General features: G+C 38.2%; 1 protein-coding gene across 2 annotated transcripts in view; it reads right to left on the reverse strand.

Annotated features, from left to right (window-relative positions):
- The window catches only part of FRMPD4 (FERM and PDZ domain containing 4), a 304246-nt gene that overhangs the window by 67356 nt on the left and 212239 nt on the right, over positions 1-24651 (reverse strand). For both annotated transcript variants that reach the window (XM_416838.8, XM_040662265.2), the window contains 2 exons: positions 5425-5585; positions 3109-3211 (listed from right to left, as the gene is read on the reverse strand). In XM_416838.8, the coding sequence (XP_416838.4) occupies positions 3109-3211; positions 5425-5585 (264 nt within the window). The remainder of the gene's footprint in view (positions 1-3108; positions 3212-5424; positions 5586-24651) is intronic.

Raw genomic sequence — 24651 nt, forward strand, 5'->3', positions numbered from 1 at the left:
ACATCAGCAATGAAAGAAAAGCCAAGGGGAAGCTGCTGAATGGGATGGGAAACCTAAATGAAGACACTAAAAATGCTGAGGTACTTGATGCTTTCTTTGTTTCAGTCTTCAGTAATGAGCTATGCCTTCAAGACACCCTTATCCCTGTGATTACTGGACGAAGATCGAATTAGTGATTGGCTAGGCAAGAGGAGCACCCACAGGTCCATGGGCCTGGGTGGAGTGAATCTAAGGCTGCTGAGGGAGCTGGTTTATGCCTTGGAAAAGTTGCTGTATAACGTTTGCAGTCATATTGAACAAAGTAGGTTCCTAATGACTGAAAAAAGAGGAATATCTTGCTTATCTTAAACAAAACAAAACAAAAAAAAAAAAAAGAGAAAGGGGCTAGGAAATTCTGGGACAGTAAAGTTCACTTCAGTCTTAGAAAAATTTTCCACAGAAAATGATGTGGGGTCCTGCTGGACAACAACTAGAACACGAGTCTACAGCGTCCTCTGCCAGTGGAGTGAAGTGCATAGTGTGCTGCACAAGCAAGAGCACAACCAGTAGGTTGAGGGAACTATTTCTTTTCCTTGCAAAGCTGTACATTTACCATCCTTTCCAGTCTGAGATCTCAGATGTTCACTGACAAAAAGCTGCTAACAGTTAACGACAACTAGAGACTCCAGTGGAGGGCCTCTAAGATAGTTGTAAGGCTTAAGCACAAGACTTAGAACTGACTAAGGAAAGAAGGTTTAGCCTGAGAATGCTTAGGGAGAAAGACAAATCTTCCAGTATCTAATAGGTTGCTACAGAGAGAGCAGTGCCAGACCCTCCGCAGAGGCAGGCAGACATAGAACAAAAGGTAAAGGCCACAATTTGTACCAATAGAAATTCCAGTTGGATATAAGGAAGGAAATTGTTTATGATGCCACTGGCTAAGCACTGAACCATCTGTTCAGTATGGCTATCTTTGGAGATAAACTTGACTGGACAGGTGCTGAGAAGACATGTCCAACTTTGACACTACCTCTGCTTTGAGCAGGAGATTCTGAACTGACCTTCAGAAATCCCTTCCACCTCAATTTTTGAATGATTTTGTGATTATACTCGCTGCCCCCTCTATGCACCTAAAACACACTCATTGCTATCAGCTGGAAAACAAGATTTCAAAATTGCTTCCAACCACATTGAAAGCTGAAAGCAAGTATTGTTTTCAGAGTTGCAGACATATCCTATCCTTATGAAAATACTTTGTTATATAGAAGGGATTCATTACTTCATTGGCATAAAGAAAAGCTTCTGCTATGATGTCAGGACATACAGTGACAGTTTCTAATCATTTCAGATGTCCCACTGGCATGAAAAGAAAGCTCTTCGTTTCAAACGCTGTAATATACAACTCCAGTACATTTCACTTTGAGTCTAGTCAAAGAATGAGCCTCTAACAAAATTCCAATGGCAGATAGATTTTGAGAGCTGAGGCAGGCTTATAGTGTAAGAAAAGTGTCACCAAAAGATTTCCCTGGAATACAACAGCACCTAATTTGTTACCTACAGAGTCAAGGTAATTAGGAAGGGCTACATTCTTATTCAGTTTCTCATCTGAGAGCAGACAGAGGAATCAACCACACAGTAAGCCCTGTTTGTTTCAGCTGTAATCAGTCTATTTTCCTAGTTGTTATTACTATATATTGCTGGCAGCATATAAACAAGATGGAAATCCTAATTCTGATTACTAAGATATCAACGAATCAAGAAAAGAATAAAGACTTCAATATGAACCCTTTATAAAGACACAATGGTATCAAAAATGAATTTAAGATCCATTTGTGAAGCTTACGCCAATGGTCAAGAGACCATTAGTCACAAATTTAATAGGAGTAAGATTGTTTCTGCAGTTTATGGGGCCTCTTTATCAGCAAAAAGCAAGGGTCAAAGTTCCCTCCTGACTGTTATCTGACTTTCAGGTTAATACTTTTTTTAAAATCTGGAAATGCTTTTTTTTTTGACCACACCCATCTTAATAGAGATAAAGGCATGTGTTGCTTGCACCTCTTTTGCTGTAGTGAAGAGCCTTTCATACTATTTCTATAGCTCCTTTCTGTAGCAATTGAGCATCCATCTGTGCAAAATGTGATCTGTAAGGGGAATACAACTATAAGGGCGGCGCATTCATTTCTGGTAGCAAATGCAACTTTCCAAAATTTTACAGGTGACACTGATAACACTGACAGCTACCAGTCCTGAGGAGAGGTACCTGCACAGTTAAAACTTGTATATGTCCTAGAAATTAATTGGAACAATTCAGAGTTTGTACCAATGAGAAGAAAGACATAGGTACCAAACACGTCTCCAGCAACCTGGGTCCTGAAAATTGAAGTAAGCAGTCTTATATTTAATTTTTTAATTTTTGAATTAACAGGTTTTTTTTTATGCAATGTACTAACATGTCTTGTTACTCAAAATACAGTTTGTTAGCCACATCACATCAGTTTCTTCACCCTGAGCATTTTTCAGTTTCTCTTTCCTTTCTTTCTATGGCCCACTATAAATATCGACACTTTTCCTTTCCTGCAGTATCCAGTCACACATTTCTTTTGTTTTCTGCCTCATATCTACACAGCCCTGCCTGCTTTCCTCACACAAACTCTTTACCAGCAACCCACCCAAACACGTACCACTCTTTGAGCTTCCCTCCATACTCCTATCTCCAACCTCAAAATTCCCCCAGCACATTTTCTTTATTTTGACATACAACAGACCATCTCAACTTTCTTTTTGCAAAAAATGCAACAGAGGAACAATGACTGGAGCTGCTTAGCTCCAGGATTTATCTTTTCAATAACTCATACCAAAACAAAATGCCCACAGAATACTATTCCTCTTTTGATACTCAAGCGTTTTGGAACTGTTCCAATACCCTATTATACTTTTGCACCTACCCGAAGGACATTTAAAAGGATACTTCATTTCCATACTGAAGTATCTCACCCTTATTCGTTATGACTGAAATAACATTATTTTATCTTTTCTCCACTATGAGAAGGCAAGACTGCTGTATAATCAAATGACTGCACAGGAAGTAAGCCAGTGGGTTCATAGTTTAAGTGACAGGACATCAACTACCTGACAAGGTCGATGACTCTCTCCCTCGGAGCAGTGCTGACTGGCTCATCATTAATCATTATGATCTGATCCCCCGGTATAAGCTTTCCTTCAGAGGGGCCGCCTGCAGATAAATGAAAAAAAGCAAGGTTAGTAGATATTCAAAATGCACATGCACACTCTGCAGTTCATCTGCTATGAGTCCTTTCTCTTCAACTAATAGCATGCTTAGCACTTTTTTTAAATCACTTTTTTTTTTTTTAACTTTTTTTTTTTTTTTTAACTTTACTTCCTCACCAGGAATATCTTGAAAGCCAGTGACTTAACAGTTTCTCCTGAAGTTACTCAAGTTTAGCTCCGGAACAATATTTAGGCACCTAAAAATGAGGGCTAGATTTTCTTGAGGAGAAACAGGGCCCATTCGAGTAACCTAATTCATTCTTCAAGGTGTGACAGCCATACTTCATTGCTTGCTTATCAATGTTTGTTTGACATTCAAACAAGACCACTCTGGTAAAGACTCCTTTTCTTATAATTATGTAATCCTCTTTAACTACTGTTAAGGTCAGGAAATCATCTTCTCTGGTGTCTACACATTATTTCTTGTCCCAGCCAAAGTAGCACTGGGGAACATCATATTCCTCTTTTCTATGAAACGTCACTCACCATGTTTTAAAGTCATTCACACATCTTTCCTCTGACTTTCCTGTTCTGAGCAAAACAAACCTGTTTCCTTCAGTCCTAAAATAGTAAGTTTCTATACCTCCGGTCTTGGAGTCTCTTTTCTTTTGCATTCCTACTACTTGGTGAACAGAATTTTACATAATATGTCCAAAAGTACTGGCACTCTCAGTTAGATGCAGACATTAAAGATTAGTGTAAGTAGGCAATCAGATGTGCCTATGTGCTTTTGAATTTTGACACTACTAAAATTCATGTTATGTTTTATAAGATATACATAATATTTTGCTTCCAGCATGATTACATGCCCAAAGCAGAGTATAATATCATGATTCCAAATCAAAAGTTATATCCTCTAGTCTCTTGCCTTTAAGCTCTACATTGATGATACATTAAAAAGTATCAAAAAAATCACTAATATGAAGATAAAGTCTTAAAAGAAAATGTTTCAGTATCAGAAACAGTTCATTTAGTGGTTAAGTTAATGCTGTTCCTCTCCTCTCTTTGATTTGAAGATTTTACTTTGCTTATACATCCAGCACTCATGGATACAAATCCATACACAAGAACGTTGCTTTGAACTCATCTTTCCTTCTGTTCACTTAGAATGCAAGGTAACACCTTTTCCAGATTGAACTTTAAAAAAAAAAAATTACATTAATAACGCTAACTTGGGAGAAAAGATCTGTCTGCTTCAGTTCAAATATGAGTTACAACATTCACTCCATCTGAAAGCAATACAAATAAAATCAATGCACACACGCGGGCAAATGACATCAGAACTCCATGCAGTCAATTTTGCCTCTCCTCTGCTCTCTATGGGGATTCTGCAGAACATATTGAACGGGAGCAAAGTCAAATCCCCGTCCTTAGCTCCAAGGCAATTTATGTAACAGCTGAACTTTTAAGCATAAAGCCTGCTGGTTCAGTAGACTAAGCAGTCCCATAAATTCAAAAATACCAAAAACCACAATAATTTTCACTGCAGTTAGGAAGTTTTATAGGTATGCTCTGATCTTGTTTTTTTGGTCACTTGATTAAACAGAAGAACCCATTAAAAACAAAAAAAAAGAAAAAGGAAAGAAAAAAAAGCCAGCAATAATATCCTTTGAAACAGATGACAGCATGAAAAACATGTAAGTTATAATCATGCAACTCAGTATACCTCCTGAAATTCTGATTAGATGGCAATGAGGGTGACATCAAATCAATATGAACTTAACTGGGCGAAGACCTTCTTTTCTGAATGAAGTAGATCAAGTCTGTTTCAGGCAAACAATAGCAACAGCTCAGAGCAATAATCTAAAGCTGACTTTTTGTTAATGTATTTACATAGGGTTCAAACAGGAAGAAACTACCTCCTAATACTATCTTACCAAGGAATTTTGTTTACTTTTACTACTGGAATACTTCAACAGTACTTACATTTGTAACTATATTTCATCTCAGTGGATTAAGTTCTCAGTCAGTATAAATACATTCACAGAATTATCGTTGACACTCTCAAATAATTGCACTTCTTTTGGAGAAAACAACAGAAGTCAATACAATTTTTTAGGAATATCACTACAGCTATTTTCTCAATTAGCAATCCAGCCAGTTAGTGATACTAAGAGGTGCCAAGTTTGCTTTTGGGGTCAGGTGAGGAAAACATACCTGGTGTTACTGAGCGTACAACAACTGGCTTTTCACTACCAGCCACAAAACCAAATCCTAGCACAGGATCCCTCCTCATTTCCACTTTCCGAGGGGCTGGAGGGGTTATTTGGCAGCTCTCTATTCGAGGGTCTTCAAATGTGGCTGATTGTGTCATGTGACTGTGGAAAAAAAAAAAAAAAAAGATGAAAAAAGGAAGAAATTATTAAAACATGATTTTGGGGTATCTACTTGAGCCAAGTAATTTCTGCTACATGCTATATGAGATGAATATTTGAAATGTTCTCCCTGTGAGAAATAAAATATCAATGTAATAATTTTTAATTATATTTTCTTATACATATAATAATACTGCTGTTTACAGGTCTCAAATACTAATCAATAGTATCAACCTGTAAAAAGGTCCCTCTTTGACAGCATACATTTAATCATATCCCATATATGAAAGAAAAATAACCCAACAATAAAATCCTTGTCATCTGTGTTTGAATTTTCCATCCTTCATTTGTTGAAAAGGAAAAATAATAGAGTGACCTCCTTATAATGTAAAACATACCAATTAGACTCTGTCAGCCTTTTGCAAGAGGAGCTGACAGGCATTTAAATTTGGTTTTCTAAGATATTAAGAAAGATTCAGAGCGTAGCCCTTTCAGACTTCCTAAAGCACAGGTAACAGCTCTATATTTCCTTCTTGAGTAAACTCTCCAATGTGATTCCAAATTGTTCCAGCGGGGACAGGGGGAAAGAACATATCAAGAAAATCTCTTAATCAGCAATTACTAGAATACCTTAATTTCAGCTTAAGCGTGATAACAAAGTTTCCTTGTACATAGAAGAAAAAATTCTCATGGCTGGAGGGAAATATTTTAATTTTTCTAGAAGAAAAAAAAGGAAGAAAGCTATCCAATACAATATATCCATGAAAGATGTAATGGATTAAAAGCACAGAGACCAATAAGCTAACATTAATGAACACTAAAGTGTGGCCAATGCATGCAGACTGAACTGTTCTTTGCTTTGCATGGGACTATGCTTCGTGTTTCCCCCGCAATGACTAGAGCTCCCTCCTTCATCATGGCTATCAATTCCCAGCACTAATCCCACTGACAACCACACCACTCATATCCTTCAAAATGCCATTAATTAAGCTTGTGCTTCAGGAAACCTAGGAAGACACTCACGCTTCTTCTTAAACCCCAACTGGCAGTCTTGACTCTACAGAACAGACAAACTGGCACCACTGAAGACAAGGCAACAGCTGATCAGTTTATCATGAGGATAGATTACGTCTTATGTCATCAGCTCCTCACTGGCTTTGATAGTGCTCAAATATTTGTTTAAAGCTGCATGGCCAAGAGGTAACTCTTCTTTATCTTCAAGAGACTATAAGTCTGCAGGTGCAGGACTAACTCCAGCTCTTGGGGAGTTAACACAATAGACAAAGGAAGAAAAATCCTGACGCCATCTGCAATGAAGGCACAAAGTCCTGCTTTGAGAAAGGTCACAGCCAGGTGCCCAACCTAAGTAAGTTCTGCAGGACAACAGGGAGTTAGAGGATCTCTTCATCATTTTGAAAGCTGGCTGAATAAATAAATACCAATATGAAAATTAAGTAGTTTTCCAAATCTGACAATCTTACACATAAAATATTAAAAAATGAAGATTAGGAAATGTTCCACGCAACCGTAATCACGGCTCTCATCCCCTTTCTCTTTACCGTCCCCAAAGTACTCCAGACGTGATTCATAAGGAGAAAGATGTCATAGATCTGTTTTCAGCACTAGTGGTATGCAAAAAGTTCTCTGATCTTCTTCCTAACACATACACATTGTGCATGACATCAATTCCCATTCCTTCTGTGCTCTTTTATTACTGATACACAAAACAGCAGAAAAATCCCTGTAAACTCTCAGCGGGAGTTTTTTCCCATTACTGGGTTTTTCTAGGGCTTTTCTTCAAAGAAACTCTCTATCCCTATCACTAGATTCTGTCTGCCTAAAAGTAAAATGCTGCTTTTTTATACATATGATCAGAGGTAGCAGAAGGCTACGTCCTTACAAAAGCAGGAGAGAGAATATCTCTGTGCTGTCCTAGCATCTGCTAGGTGAAGTCAGAAAAGAATACATATTTTTGCTATGTATAAAATCACATCTCAGACTTCATTCTCCTCTCCCTTCTGCTCTTCCATTTTTCATCAGTGAATTCTAAGTCTATTTCCATTACTTTCATTCAAAAGAAGTTAGAAAGTCTGGAGTGTTTTATGCAGACCCTCTATGAAATCATCTTCAGATCCATCAGCCACCCCCCTCCTCATCAATTCCTATTATAATTCAGGCTCCCAGATACCCAAACATTTTGTCTCTGAGATGGGACACTTTCTGAGCTGTCATCGGAATTTCAAAAACCATCTATTTAAAGTTGTGAACTTTGCTTTGGTAGGGAACACAAGGTTCTGCATTTGTCACCTCCTCTAGGTGACAGCCTTACCAAACTTCCCTCAAAGTTAAAACGCTCTATTTAATCACTTCTTCCCAAATGTTTCCGTTTTTGTAATTGGGGCACTATGATCTGCCATTGTTTCCAAAGAAGAAACGCAGTATTTACATGCAAGTTGAACTTACTGCTTAAGCCTTTGAGAACTGCTTTTTGGCCATTTTGACATCCTCTTTCTTCAAGCACTTTGGTTTGAAAACTAAACTGGTAGAGAGTGAAAACTCAAGAGCTAAATCTCAGATAATAAAATCCAGGATCAGACCTCAAAGAGAGCTCCGACAGTGGATGCCTCACTCCAGCCACCGCATCATCTCATACTGCAATTCTGCAGCACCGCAGCAGCGCAGTACCACTTATTCAAAGCCTAAGCAAAAGGATCAGCAAAGAGCAGTCCATCAGGATGCTGAGTGCCGCAGCAGGCTCTATTGATTTTTAAGGTTATCCACCTTCAAAACACGTCAACGGAAAAGGCTCTGCATCTCGTGCTTCCACAGCTCACTGCATCAGGTATTCTTGTATCACTCAGTTCTTTGGAAGTGTATTTCAAGAGAGCAGTAAGATGCGTGCGTATGATCCCAGATGAGATGAGTACTCAAAGCTCTGTGTGATAGTGGGCTGACAAACCCATCTCTTCCTGTGGATAGCTCATTATTCAGCTGCCAGTCGTAGCGTCACAGCTAAAGACTTATTTGAATGTTGCATTAATTTGAGGTATTTGATCTCCATCTCAGCTATGGAAAATATTGACTCTTGATGTAAAGAATTAACATGCCAGGCGTTCCAAACCAGAATCCTGTGAACTGAAAATGAGCGTCTTGGGGAACCTTAGACTGAACATCACTTAAATAGTGAAAGATCTTACAATAACTGCAACAATGCAAGGTTCCCATTTGTTTCAAGCATAATAGAAACACATTTACATGGTACTGCGCCTAGATTATACCTCAAGATATTACTATATATATATATATATATTTAAGGAGAAATGGAAGAAAAGGAAAAGACACTCAGATTTTAAGTATGAACTTTTCTTTTTACATTACACAAACACAAGCTGCCCTTAGCTCACCTTTTCATAAGAGATACTTATTTCCCACCATTCTCAGTAACTTTACAAAAAGCTCTCCTCTCTGACATACTCTTATTGTGAACAGTAAGAGAAAGCTGCCAGCATTAAAAAGAGTAATTCTTAGACAACTTCTTGAACAGAAATTTTCTATCTTCCAAGATAAACTACCAGCTATGGAAAATCAGAGCAGAAGTTTAATTCCAAGTACTTGTGCTTAAAATCACTCTGCAGCAATTATTCCACTCCTGGAAAATGAAAGAGAAGGTGCCTGTGTGTGCATGTACCTAGACACAGAACAGACTGGAGGCATTACAGTGTTGAATAAAATTGGTGTGCATACTCAGCCCCAAATGGATGTGCAGTGAGTGAAAGAGGAAGAAATACAGCAAAGAAGAATGTCCTGGGGAATACTGACCAGCTGGGACAAGGTAGTCAGCAACTGCAAACATAAATCAGCTGCCCATGTAATAACTGCATATCTGAATTCACACTCATCAAAATCCGAGCTATGCTTTAAGGCTGGCACTTTGTGTCTTTGGATCATTAGCCTCATAATGGCTAACTTGTCAGTGCTTTCTTTGGAAACTTTGTCGGTATTTTCCACAGTCAACTTACACATGATGATTAACCCAAAGAATATCTAAACGAAGACTTCAGTTAAAATGAGAGTTCGATTTTAATAATGCATATTAGTAATCAAAACCTAAGTATCTTAGCAAAATGTTTTTCCACTTCTCCATTTTCTTGTGTCATTCCCTGATAGTAAGGGACTAAGCGGGCTAATTCCCACAGGTTTGTACATGGCAGCTAGGAAAAGACTGTCCTCAGCAGGCTGACATATTTGTTACTCTGGAGTTTGCTTCAGGGTCTAACTATGCTATGAATCTTAAAACTACAGCAAGAAGCCAGTGACTCTGATTACGAGATTACCTTGGAAATATGTAAAAAAAGACACCTGAACTACTTTAGCTCCATTCTGCAGTGACATTCAAGAAAGAGCATAGAAGGTGTTACCTCAAGGAGAGTTAAATATAGCTGCACAAACACTATCTTAACTATAATCAGATACTTCCATCTTATCATTACAGCTTGGAGACCAGCTGCATCTTGGTGTTTTACTTTGTATTTTGGTATTACAGTTAGCATTGATAACTTCGGAGGCTAACGCCAACTCTCTGTTTGATGGTTTTAATCCTTAGCTGTGAAATTTCTCTGCTATACCAGTTGATCTAACTACAAAATTGACTCTCATTTGACTTTGATGCAGGGTAGCTTTAATCCTAGCCAATGATTGAGAAAAACCTGTGGAAATGTCAAACCACTCACGGACTGATGAGTGGAAGTTGGCTTGGAGGATGGAGATAAGAAATTCTTAACATAGGTTCAATTCAGAAATAGCAAAAACACTTCAAACTGCTGAGTGCCGTTACCAGTCTGTCTCATTAACTAGAATGATGTGGGAGACCTGTTTTGCTGACTGCAGTTATGATTTTCAGACTGATAATATTAGACACAAAGCAACCATTCAGGTGCATCTGTCCACTGAGCTCACCAGATTGCCCATCCTGCCCTGAAACTACATCTTGGTTCTTACCCTATTCAGAGTCTTGGGTTGTGTGCTTAAATTTCCTTTTTAACTGGAAGTGATAGAAGTTATTTCCACAAGAAAATAAAGAAGGTTTGACTCTCACTCATCTGTCTTCAGGAATCAGCAGCAAGTAAAATGGCTTAGGTCTTGAGTCAGTATTATGGAACTTGATAATAGCAGAAGACAATTTTATCATTTTTAACATGATCTGAAAGACTATCAACACAAACTGTTAAAGGTGAGTACTTACCAAATACACAAACTCTGCAGAAAATGATATTGATCTTCACTGTTTTATCTTAACTAGTAGCTAAATATGAAACAATAATCTTTTCTTTCCTGTTTCCTCAAGTTCCTGACACCTCTCACTATACCTCAAGTTAATGTATTTTCTCCAGGAAATCCCACAAAATTATTAAGATGTGTCAAAATCATGCATCAACTTTATCTGTCTTCTGCTTGAAAGTGACATTTCAGAAAACAAGTGCCGAAATAGTTATTGCATTGTTAAGTAAAATTGCTGCTCCTGCAGAGAATCTGATGCCTTGGCAAACTCTCCTTTTGCTCCATTTTGCAGCAAACAAGATAGTTGCTCACAGCTCAAATGTTCTTTTTAGTCACATTCAACAGACAAAAGTTGCATTTTCAGCTGTTCAGAAAGGAGTCAACTTTTGACACATCAGTGAAACAACTCTACATTCCCTACAGTTTTCTGCAGGTGTGTATATGGAGAATTCAATATCACAGGCACACAATATAACGGGGAAGATTTATCAAATTTGTTTTTTCTTTTTAGGACTGTTTTTCTGCCCTGGTGTCAATTCTATTTTTTCATAAGCTTCTTCAGCAGTTAAATCCTCTAAAGTCAGGTCATTTTATAGCACCCTAGAAAATGTTGGCATATGCCATCTGGTTGAACATATGGTAAAAATGTAATTAGAAAGAAAAAGGTTTGCTGGTTTCAGAAGAAGTTGGTGACAGCTTTTTGATAAAATTGGATACAGGGAAATCTGACACATAAAAAAATTCAAAATCCACTTCTTCCTCTACTGCTGGGCATGATGCGCAATCTAGAGCAAGAAAACGTGAAGCAAAATCACAGTGAATAAAAGTGACATGAATACAAATGCAGGGAGGGTAAAAAGATTTGTGCTCAGCTTCAGGCAAGCACTGTCAGAAATACAGAAAGCATATTTTACAGAGACAATTAACACTTCATATTACAGGATATTACATGTAAAACATGAATTCTTCTGTTGAGCATATGAATTATATATATTAGGAAGAAAACAGAATTCTATACTTGAATCCCTCAAAAGCATGGAAATAAGCCATAAGCCCAACTGCAGACTAGCAGTTGCATGTTTTCAGTTCTGTATCTACCATCAAGAGGTTCAGTCTGACGTTTTTCTCTCAAGATGGCCACAAGCATTTCTAGAGCTCTGTTCGCTGTGAGCTCTGAGTTTTATGCCTGCTAAAGTGGCACGGAGCTTTTAAGGCACCAGTCAAATAGAAGAAATCACACAGAAACATCTCAGTGCAGACTGGCTGCAGTTAAAGAAAGGCCACAAAGGATGGTAAGGAAAGATAAGAAGAGACTGTGCAGAGAGGAGTTAGGAATATCACACGATGAGGTACAGAACAACAACAACAACAAAAGAATGCTCCCCAATGGAAAAATAAGGTTAACAGCATTTAATTACATTAGAAAAAAATCTCAAACAACAATCTTTCACAAAAGAAGAAAATAGAAGTAACACTGGCCATGTGAATGCTGGAATTGCCTTCTCTGTAGGCAAAGCTTTCCTTACTGCTTTTCTTCACAGCCAACGAAAGCTCACACATTATTATGGTCAAAACTATGGCCAAGGAGCCAATTGCACTGCATAGGCAACTCCAGAGCAAGTCCCTTACTGGAGATATGTGGGCACAGGGTAACCCCACTGTGGGAGTGAACGAGGCCACCCAACTGGCCAGAGTGAACATCAGCTGGATATGCCTCAAATGCACCACCAATTCAGCCTCATCTTTTCCCAGAATAGAGGTTTAGGACAGCAACATGTCACTGACAGTGCCCTCATGGACGGACCTTCTAGCAGCATAGCTGTCATGTAGGCCGCACCTACTCATGGCGCAGCTCAGGGAGGCAGGACGTTTGCTCACATGCCTGACCGTGGTCTCTCAAGAAAGAATTAGTTAAGAGTTGTTGGGAATTAGAATTGCTGGCACTCCTCCAAAGAATCAGCTTCTCACATTACGGATGTAGGACTAGAAATACACCTTATTTTTTCCAGAAAAAGCTTTTTTTTTTTTTTTTTTTTTTAATGAGAGTGGAACAACCACATTTAGAACCATAAACTATACCGAGACCTTTAAAGATGAACTGAAATGTAGTTTTTCATTATCTTCTACACATGCATCAATAAACCCTGCTACAACTGAAGGCAGAGCAAGGGGAAAAGAAGATTTACTGAACTGCAAATGCACAATAAATTAATATGGACTGAAAGTGTCCCTTGGAAAATAGACTGAACAATTCCTATTTGTTCTGCTTTGGGCAGGTTTCATTCTAAGTAGATCAGCAGTAATCTGTGGGCTCTCACCCTGTTGAGCTCTGCAGCAAACCAGCAAAAAGCACAGACCTACGCCAAATGCTGCAGGGAAAGGAACTGCAATCTCCAACTCAACATGAACAATTTGTCTAACTGAAATGTTAAAATAAGAAAGGAAAAGGAGAAACACCCCGAAAATAGCTTTTCACGTGTTGATTACATTTGGAAAGCTCCCAACTAAAAGAAAACTGGTCTTATGAACTGCTGAGGAAATAAGACTTGCTCTGATGTGCACGTCAGTCTCAATAAAAACTAAGTCAGAGTCCACAGGTAACATGGTAAAATGACAGAAGTTAGATTTTGATGTGTCTGTGGTAGTCCCCAATCCAGCTGTTTTAGCAGGAACAAACACCTGTAACACCAAAGGCTGCTTCAACACCCTTGTATCCATGTAACTCCTCTTGGCCTACACTCAAGCACAGGGAGGAAAAACAATGTAAAAGGATGACAGTACGGGAATAATTAACAATCCACACACCACTGAACCCCTAGAAACTAATTAAAAAATACTGGTTAATTTACTAGGCAGTTATTTACACATGAAAAAAAAAAAAGGAAGGAGAAAGTATGCAAAGCTGCTCTAACCCTACTCCATCCTTCAGAAGACCTACCAAGGTTATCTTTTATGACATTGAAAGCTCCAAGTCCTTCTGACAAAAAGAAGCAGAAAAGTCATGAGCCAAGAGAGTCAGCAGAAAGTGACCATCCAAAATTTTTGTCATTGTTTGCAGCTATGGCAGTATCAGAAGGAGTGAAGTGAGCATCAACTCAGTACAGTTACGAGGATATTCAGATAAGCAGATGCAACAGAAATAAAAACAAAATTCCTTCAGCAACGAAACAGATGAACAGGTCACAAAAAGAGCTCCAGATTTTTTTACTAATTTTCTTTGTTTTACAATATAAATAGTAAGGATCCTGAGCCAAAGCCAACCCTTTTGATGGTATCACAAACTGATCATTTAATCTACTACATCTCCAGCAAAACATAGTTTTTCTCAGGTGAGCACTAAACATCAATTGCAAGCACCTGTCAGATGAAAGCAGCAACACAGAATCCAAGTTAGCAGAATCTGTAGACTGCAGGTGAGTACTTAGTTTATCCACAATTCTATATTTAAAGATTCAGGGACAAACTACATATTATTATCAGAATGAGTATACCATGGGTACCATAATCCACACTCGTAGACAAGTTGAAGGCCTGGCTTCAGCAAAGAGCAGCAGAACAGCCCAGTTAGGATAGATAGTGAGCATCACTGAGGCACACACAGAGAAGCAGTGTGGAGATGAACACAAAAAACTGTGTCCAGCTTCACATGCAGGATATGAAATCACTTCCCAGTGAGCCAAGCACAGAGTACTTAAGAGAGTTAACTGTGCTTTTGTGAAGAAGTCCAACTGCTGCACCGAAGCAAAAAGCACAAGAAAGTTTTTTATTCTTTGCCTATCAAAACGAAGTGAAAAGATTCTACCAGCAACCAAGGTGCGCAAAATGACTTTAAAAGAATTTCATAATAAATCCTGAAACCCCCAAATGAAATCTTCATATTCTGTAATTAAGTCTTCATAGCTGATCTTCAAAACAAATCTAATTCTGTAACAACTCCAGAGATGGCCTTCAGAACTAGGGGGAGAAGAGAAATTATCTCCTCCATCCCCCTTTCTTTTAACAACATACAAATAGAGAGGATTACTCTTCCTGACTGCTAATTTGGTAGCATGCCATTGCAACTCCTTGGTAAATCCAAATGAGAAAGAGAACTTAATTGAAATAATCCAGAATGACAGAATGCAGTGATGGGAGGCGAGGTTGCCAGATAGAGCTGTCATGTGAAAATTAAACTTGGGATATAAAAAGAAGAAAAAGACAGGTGCCTTTGATCTTTCTTTTTCTGATAAGCTGTTTCATACACCTGAGCACAATGTGGATGAACGATTTTTCTTGGCCTTCTTTTTCATTTGAAAGTAAGTTGTTAATCTGTCTAAATGAAATAGCTCCCAGTAGCCACGGGATATTCAACATACTTAAAATTAGGGGTGCCGATGATCATTTTCCAATTGCATTACATTCAAGGAGCTTTTGCTAATGCCTGTGTGTAATTTATACTTATCCATGTATAAAAACAAGTCACAACTACTAATCCATTAAATTTGACAGTGTGTATGTAAACATTATTAAAGATAGTACGCACACTTAAGATAAGCCTACTGATGCACCTAATCTACAAGAAATATTGCCTCCTTGCAGTCATAACAATATGAGCAAACTCATTATGGCCTTCAAATATTTAAAGGAAGATTATAAACAGGAGGGAAATCAACTTTTTACATGAGTAGACAGTGACAGGACAAGTGAGAATGGTTTTAAACTAAATGAGGGAAGACTTCGATCAGATGTCAGGGGAAGTTTTTCACTGAGAGAGCGGTGAGGTGCTGGAACAGACTGCTCAGAGAGGCTGTGGACGCCCCATCCTTGGGGATGTTTAAGGCCAGGCTGGATGATGCCTTGGCCAACCTGATCTAGTACTTGATGTAGCAATTGGCAACCCTGCCTGGGGCAGGGGAGTTGGAACTTGATGATCCTTGAGGATCCTATGATTCAAACTTCTACAAAAAGGAAAGGAGCTAAAAAGCAAAATCAGGTATTTCAGAACAGTCTGCTTGGAACAGGTGGGTTGAACCGGGTTGACACCTTCCTATTGAGAAGAAGCTTGTTCAGACTGAAACCCTCCTTTTATGGCTAAGAAAAAAGTCAAACAGAATTGTCATTTACTGTAATGCTGAAAAACAAATAAAAAGGAAATGATAATAGAAGTTGTAGTTATGCTGGTCAGCACATCAAATCTTTATCTCAAGAAGTCCCAATTCATTGTAAATGGAAAGAAGTCAGACACTGGATATTGGAAACTCTAAATAAGACAAGTAAATGAAAAGTGCCAGAATGGGACTTCAAGCGTTGTGGAATGAAGATCCATGAATGTTTTGGTGAAACATTCTGATTTGAAAGTGCAAGAAAGTGAAAAAAAAAAAAAAAAAAAAAAAAGCTACATTAAACACTGTAAAAGAAGAGTGTATATCCAGGCATCCATGCTGGGATAAAGGATGGGATGCCTTCTTGCCAGGAAAGTCTCAAAAAGTGGTGGCTGAATTAGTACAACAGAGTAATGAATGCTGATCAAAAATCCCACTGATAAATAAAAAATTATTAAGCTAGTTATTAAGCTAGCCAACATCAAATCCACCTGTAATAATGTTACTATTACACCTAATATATAGAAGACAATTGATGCATTTTATATAAATATTTACTATATCATCTATCATTACAGGCAAACTTACGTTCACTTTATCAGTTTCTAACAAAAACTACAATTATTTTAGGTGAATTGCCTGAGAAATTTAATAATCTGGGATGATGCTCTCCTCCCACGGAGAAAAACAAATCTCTACTGCTTCTAAAAGGAAACTATAAATGGACACTATGAATTGTGTAACTCTTGTCTACACAGCAATGCTCACAGAGCAGTGGCATCAGCAGAGAAAAATGGTAAATCCAAACAAGAAAGGTATTTTGAGACATATTCTCTTTTACCACTGCATGTTACTCTATGACTACCCTTCATTTATCACAAACAGATATTTTTTAAATGTTTAAGAAAAAATTACAAATTTGAGAAAAATGTATTCTGCAATACATGCAGTAAGTGCTGCTTCATGATCTCCTCTTTTCCTATTGTAATTCCTGAAGAGAAAGTTTTACAAGATTTCTAAATAGATATTTAATTTTGATGATGAGGAAATAAGATTTTAATACAGCATTTTTGCATTTTAAAAAGAGAACATAAGACTCAAGTTTAATTATCATCACATTATAATTGGCACAACCTTATGAAAAATGCAGTCTTTATACATGTAATAAACCCTTAACAAAGACTATAAGACAGTTAAGTGGTATAAATACGCTTAATGTCAGGACTTTGCACAATTAATTCTACTGATAGACAATTAACTCCTACAAGCTTCACCTTTAAACTCTGATCAACACCTTTAAGTAATTTATAAAAATAACATTTCATTCCACACAGTCTTGAAAATACACTTGTCCCTTTCATCCCAATTGAGGGCACTAAAAACACTTATGGTCATATCCAGCCCTAGCAAGGTCTGACAGGAGCATAAATACAGAGCGCAGCCACCGTTGCTACGACTGACACCTGCAGCAGGCCCAGTGACCGGCCCCTCCTGTACATCAGTGAGAATGTACGAAAAACACCTATCAACTTGACATTTTTCAGTTAATTACAAACTCCAACAATCCTTGTTCTGCAGTTCTGAACCATCCTACAGATGATTTGCCTTTTAACGAAATAACAAACACGTTGCTCTGCTTTGGAATCTAAAAGCCTCTGCAAAGCCCAATCCCATGAATAATTTGATTAAAGGCCTTTAAAGTAAGAACAGACAGTGCATGAGAAGTTTTTCAGAATACTTATTTTTCAAAGACTAACAGCATTTGTAACGCTAAATACAGTGCTGAAACCAAGAGTTTAGAGACAGACTTCAGAATAAACAAGCGGGATTAAAACATTGATCACTGGTACTTCACATATTTTCAATATACTGTAATACAAGATGAAACTTGGAATCTCTCCTTGTACATACACCAGTCAGATGAGGCTGAACTTAGAGTAACTTTAAGTTTGGGTAAAATAGGCCAAACTTTAAGAAAACAAACCTTAATGTTCTGAACTATGTTCATTTATTATTTATCTTCTCAATCTTAAGAACAAGGAGAGATTCAAGCCATGTGCAGTGAATATGAACAGGATGAGCTTGTAGCTGTTGGTCATCTTCAGGCTCAAACTGTTCTGCGCTCACGGTTAAAGAGAAAGAAAGATGTTCTGTACCACACCACACTCACAAAGTGCTATGGTTTTTGTTTTTGTGTGTGTGTGTGTTTAAAAAACAAAACAGAAAATAACAGTGTTTAAATCCACGCTTGTGTAAACATCATTGGTGACGTGATCTGACTACACCATGAGCTAAATTGAGGTCAGTAGTGGCCACCTCCCTTTAAGCTTCAGTCATTATCATCAGGATACATCAGTGTCATAAGAAACATCCCTGTGAAAAGTCCCCAGTTCACTACACCTTAATTAAGAAGGGTATTCTATAGTAATGTTCTATAGTTATATTGCACCTCTTGGCCCAAAGCACTTTAATATTCCCATAGTATCACTGAAATCATCATGCTTTAAAGCATGGGTCAGAAGTTAAATTGCATGGCATATCATGAAAAAAAAAAAAAAGGAGGGGGGACCCTCTGCGCAATTAAATCAATTGAACCTTCAACTTTTCATGAAATACACTGAGGTCTTATTTTAATATCTACGTGAAGTGTGCTGAACTTTGTTTCAATGTAAGGAGCATCTTCATCCAGGAGCGAAAAGCTGAGCAAACCTGCCTGCTGCTGCAGGGGTTCAAAGGCTTGCATTTTCCTTTTACATGGCATATAAACCAATGTCAGCACACACTAACACACTTGAGTTGAAATGAGCCAGGCTCTTGGTATTTCCAAGCAGCTGTTTAAATCTCACTGCCGGAAGAGCTGCTCTAGGCCTGCAGGATCTGGTGGAGCCATACATGAATGTCTCTGTAACACCAATGCCAAGGCAGAGCTGCCCTGGTAAGAGCAGATATCCCATATTTCCATAACTTGGCCACCACTCTGAGGTCCTAACACCTTCAAGTTATACCACTACACCACTGCTGTGACATGTTTTCTATGTAGAACCCATTGGCCAACACCTTCCCAGACTGACTTCATGGTGCTTCACACCTTCAGCTTTCATAGTTAAAAAACATGAACTCACCAACTAGAATAGGAAGAACTTCTTAGGGACTCAATTGTACAAGGAATGTTCATTACTGAAAAAGGAACGTGCTGAATAAGGACAAGGGTACAGAGTAATAACCAACTACCATCTGTTCAAGTGAGTCAAACTGCAATATAGACCATTAGGTCTATGCTGAAGAAAGCACGTTTTACACACACACGCACCCCATCAAAATATGTATATATATGTATCCTCATATGTATGAAAATAATATCTTTACTATCATTTCCAGAAATTATGTAGGTCTTGGTCTCACAAGGCCTATCTAGTGAAAGCAGGAATCACTTTCTGGACACCTAGTAGATCCATTTTTAATAGAAGTCATCAGCCTGCGTGGAAGCATATATTCCTCAAAAGAAAAACATCACATCTTTAGCTACTCAGAGAACCAACTTTTAAATTTTCAGATCACATGAAGTCTAGTCTATAAATGGAACCAATTCTAATCATTTTTAATCATATACCATTCTTAGTTAGCATAATATGCAAATGAAATTGTTATTATTCCAGAAATGAAGAACTCAGATTAATTAAATAAGTTTTACTCAGTTCTGATAAGTGTTTTATCTTCAAAAACTATATAACTCTCATTTAAGGGCCAGGGTAGAAAATAGCACTTTTCACCTGTGCAAGCAAAATTATTCTCCAAGTTCTGTTTTGAAACATTTTGCAAAACATCACTGGAGTTATGCATTCTCATTATTGGTTTAAAACAACTGGAACTAAAAAAAAAGGCAAAGCTCACTTTACTACTTCCTAAGCTGAATTTAAACATGTGCCAAGGGGAATGAGCAAGGGTTCTCCAGCAATGGATAAGCAGTATACTCACTAGTCTACCAAATTTACTTAAATAACAGCAACAGATTTTGCAAATGTTTTACAATTTCAATCAGACTAATATCCACATAGAAAGTGACAGTATATTCTCTGCTGTGGAAAAATTAAGATCCGCTAAAGTACCAGTGAATCAGGAACACTATGCATGGCCATTACAGTTTTCTACAGGGAAACAGGAGAACAAAAATCAAAATCTACTTTAGGAGGAGTCCCATTCAAGCTTCTGCACTCATATTCTGTAGAGTTACATAGGTTACTATATTGCCTGTTGTGGGAAGTGTATTTCTACCTCCTGATTTTATTCAGATTCAAATATAGAAAGCATTTAAAAAAATCATACAAATGAAAAGAAATAGCAGTGAAAGAAGAAAAGAAAGAAGGAAGAAAAACAAATAAACAAACAAAAAAACCCAACATACACAAAGAGAAACAAAACCTAAGAACCAAAGCATAGGTCATATATATATTTGAAGAGTGACAGGAGAGAAGAAAAGAACAACTAGAAATATTAGCCAACAAGTCTGGGGCAACTTCTCACAGTCAAACCATGCAACAGAAAGAGGGATAGGAAGGAAAGGGGAGCTGGTAGAAAAGAAATAATGGGATTAGCCACTTATCAGCAAACCCCTCAATTCCTTTTGATTGTATATAGAATGGGAAAAGTGTCACTACTGCCAAGACAAAATTCATACTCAAACTTTTGGATTACTGGGAACACTGTGTTATTCCCATGACATTACAGTCTCCGTGCTGAGGAAGATTACAAGGAAAACTTTTTAGTAAACTCCATCATTTCTGTAACCTCCTTTCAGCCTCTTCCCAGAGACTGACAACAAGTGACTTATTCTTCTCCTAACTGAATCACAGAATTACCAAGATAGGAAAAGACCTCCAAGATCACACAGTTCAACTATCCACCTACCACCAGTATTTTCTCACTAAACCACGTCCCTCAGAGCAACATCTAAACATTTCTTGAACATCCCCAGGGACAGTGATTCAACCACTTCCTTGGGCAGCCCATTCCAGTGCCTGGTCACTCTTTCAGAGAAGAAACTTTTCCTAATATCCAACCTTAGCATCCCCTGGTGCAACTTGAGGCCATTCTCTTTCATCCTATCACTAGTCACATGGGAGAAGAGGCGGACCCCCACCTCACCATACCCTTCTTTCAGGCAGGTGTAGAGAGCGATATGGTCTCCCTCGAGAGAGAGAATTCAAGTTCTTTCAGCCACTCTCCAAAAGGCTTGACTGAACTCTCACCAATTTTGTTGCCCTTCTTTGGATGCACACCATGGCCTCAACGCCTTCCTTGAGGAGTGAGTAGTGAGGGGCCCAAAACTGAACACAGTACTTGAGGTGCCACTTCACCAGTGCTGAATACAGAGGGATGATCACCTCCCTGCTCCTGCTGGCCACGCTATTTCTGATACAAGCCAGAATGTTGTTGGCCTTCTTAACCATCTGGACATATGGCTAGCTTCTGTTTAGCCAAGTATTCACCAACATCCCCAGGTCCATTTCTTCCACACAATCTTCCAGTCACTCTGTCTCAAGCCTGTAACACTGCCCAGGGCTGTTCTGGCCAAAGTGCAGGACCCAGAACTTTGAGTGAACAGAAGAGTGTTTTCTTACAGCTTAGTGAGAACATCAATCAACATTTAATTCCTTTCTGAGTCCACTGGCAGCCTGACTTATAGCAACACCTGAGTGAAACTCGGCTCAGGCAAGACAGAAGTAGTGTTTGTAAGAAGCGAGAAAACATTTGGAGGCCTTGGCAACTATTATCTCACCATCCATCAAATACTGCTGTTTTCAGCATGTTAAATCAACCTGCATTTTCTGTGCTTCTGGATAAACTGAAAAGATGCTTCTGTTCAACTAAAACATAGGTAAGACACTGTATCCAGACTGAAAAACTTATAAATTTAAAGGGTTCTAATTAGTCCAGCACACAAAAGCACAGGTACAGCCACTGGCATCACCCATTCTGCTGACTATGGGTCAGGGGAAATCGTTGTACAGCACGTAGATCCTCAGAGGAGGAGCCAGCACTATTACATCCCCACACCAGAGTACAAGTTGCCAGATGAAATAAAAAATGAATGCGAGCTGAATGCTTTCTGGAAGAACAAAACCTGTTTCCTTCTCTCAGATCTCTTACTGGTTGAAACGAAAGGCAAAGAGAAGACGAGGTATTTGTTCCCATTTTGCACAGCTTTTGTAAAATTGATGCTGAAGTGTAGCTTCTGTATTTGACAGCTGACCATAATCATGCATGTTATGTATGTTAGGGTCTAATAAAACCCGTAGACAGAAACAATGTGGCAAAATTTATTTCAGAAAATCTCCACCTCCAGATTCTCAACTGGTTCTTTCCTGCCTGGCCTTCCTTTGCCTTTGTATGTGTTTTCCTTTCTCAGCCCTTATTCATGACTACACTTTCTATGTAAACCTTAGGAGAAATTAAAATTAAAATTAAAATGAGATGTGCTCGAAGTATTTAATTTGCTTTCTCAATCATTATTCATTCTCTTTTACTGAAAGTTGAGGGGAAGAAGGAAAAGGAGGTTTGGAACAATTAACCCATCCTACCAGTAGAAGACTGCTATAATAGCTTGATGAGACCCTTGGAGTTACAAAATATGGAGTGTTTAGAATTCAGAGCAGGCAGCTCTCTGCAGTAAAATTAGCTATTCATCTCCATTCTTCTGTATATAAATGAGCAAACAAGTTACAGCCAAAGTGTCTGCCTGCATGGTCTACTTAGTAATTCTAAATGCAGGACTATCCAGTGCACAGACACCCGGAATTAATGTTGAAAATACCCTGGCAGTCAGTTATTACTACTGATACATATTAAACTGGATGACAGAATGTACTATAAAAACTGTGAAACGAAAGAAATAAAATGGCTGGGTTTTGAGACAGAAATGCTTGTTCTTTTAACAGATAGAATATTTCAGTAGGTATAGGTGTAGAAATAGCTAATGATTGATCAGAAGAAACTTCAAAGCAGGTGAGTCTATGAATCAAAGAGATATACTGTATAAAATCAGCATTTGTTAATAAAGACTACATTACACAGTTACTGTATCATAATGATGCTGCCTTGAGGGTGTGCTGTAAAGTAACAAGGGCAGTACTTATAAATGTGGTAAACGTCTATTCTTCTTCCAATAGATCTCTGTATGCTAGAAGTGTCATACTTGGGTTTCTTGCATAATCTCAGCGTTGTTTAAGAACATCTCATGCTTGGATCAGAAAGTGAGAAGGTTCGATGCAGTACATCATTCTTCCTTATTTTCAGCAAGACACCGAAAGCTATGTTTTGGTACAAATAAGTGTTGTGGTACTTGTTTCTATGCCAAAAAAAAGTGAAATCAGAGACAAATGACCTGATCTCAGGAAAGAAAACTACCTTTCATCTCAAATTATTCAAAGTCTTAGAAGAGCATAGAGAAGACTTACTTCATGGTATCCACAAAGGGCGTAAGAGATCCAACATGCTGCTCTAGTAGGTCACTTATTCCCTACAGACTTCTATCTATCTCAGTTATACCACAAACAGAAAGGCTGCGTTGCTGTGTCCCACAGGAAGCATTGAACTCACGCAGAAAAGCAGCATGCCAATGTTTAAAATCAGCTGTCCAGAAGATAACATAACATATAGTTCCTCTGAGGGCAGTCTTTATCACTTTTAAGGCATAGGTACATCAGACACTCAACGTAGAGTCAGTTTGAACCCACAGTGCATAAAAAACAGTATCTTTGAGCCCAAGCAGTGAATCTGACACAGCATATGTTTGATGCCTTTGGTTTTAGTAGTTTTAGTAGCAAACTCTTTGAGTCCTTTCAGCACAGACTGAGATCCTGCACGCTGACAAGTGAGGGCCTCATGTTGTGGGGACATACATCCACTGAGAAGAAGCTAAAAGACAGCTTCTAACTCGCCAATTTCTCTTGAAGAAGAAGCCAGTGGCAACCACAGGAGTATGCTTCACTACATGTGCCTGCCACTTGAACAGGTACGTAGGAAGCCAGACCCAGGTCCAACAGCACACGCTTAATGCACTTTTGGAGAGTGCTCGGATCCTCATGAACAAACCTCATTATAGAAGCTCTATAAAAATGATGCTGTCAGTAACTTCATCATCCTCTAACCATCCTCTAAGCAAGCTGGAAGGCATGCTTCTTTTCATCAAGGCACTATTGTACCTATTTATTTAGGTAGGGATTATATCTTTTGATGAAGAACAGCAGTAACTGAAAAATATTAAGAAGCTTCTGGGCAAAAAATATATATATATTTTGAGTAGACAAGTACTGGCTTGTCTAACAACAAGTTATTAGATCAGTTTACATAGCTGGAAAAAGAGGGAAGCTTTTAACCAGAAGATTTTTTTGCCCGTAGGCTTTTTTGTTTGTTTGTTTGCTTTTTTTATTTTCCAAACTACCCCATCATCCCAACAACAGATACTACCTCTGCTAAGGCACTGCCTCATTTCTATTTCCAGACTCATCACAGTTACAAAAACACTGCTCATACAAATTTATTCACTATATCTCAGGAGGGGCTTTTCTGAGTCATTGTTTTTAATATATTGGATACTGTATAGGCTTATCTTGCCTTATCTTAGATCAGATTAAATTCAACCATAAATATCAGAACAGATCATCTAGAAACTATTGCTTGGCAGCTCTGTTCAATAAATCAGCAACAGCTCA

Source organism: Gallus gallus, chromosome 1 (assembly GCF_016699485.2).
Source record: "Gallus gallus isolate bGalGal1 chromosome 1, bGalGal1.mat.broiler.GRCg7b, whole genome shotgun sequence".
Taxonomy (NCBI): domain Eukaryota; kingdom Metazoa; phylum Chordata; class Aves; order Galliformes; family Phasianidae; genus Gallus; species Gallus gallus.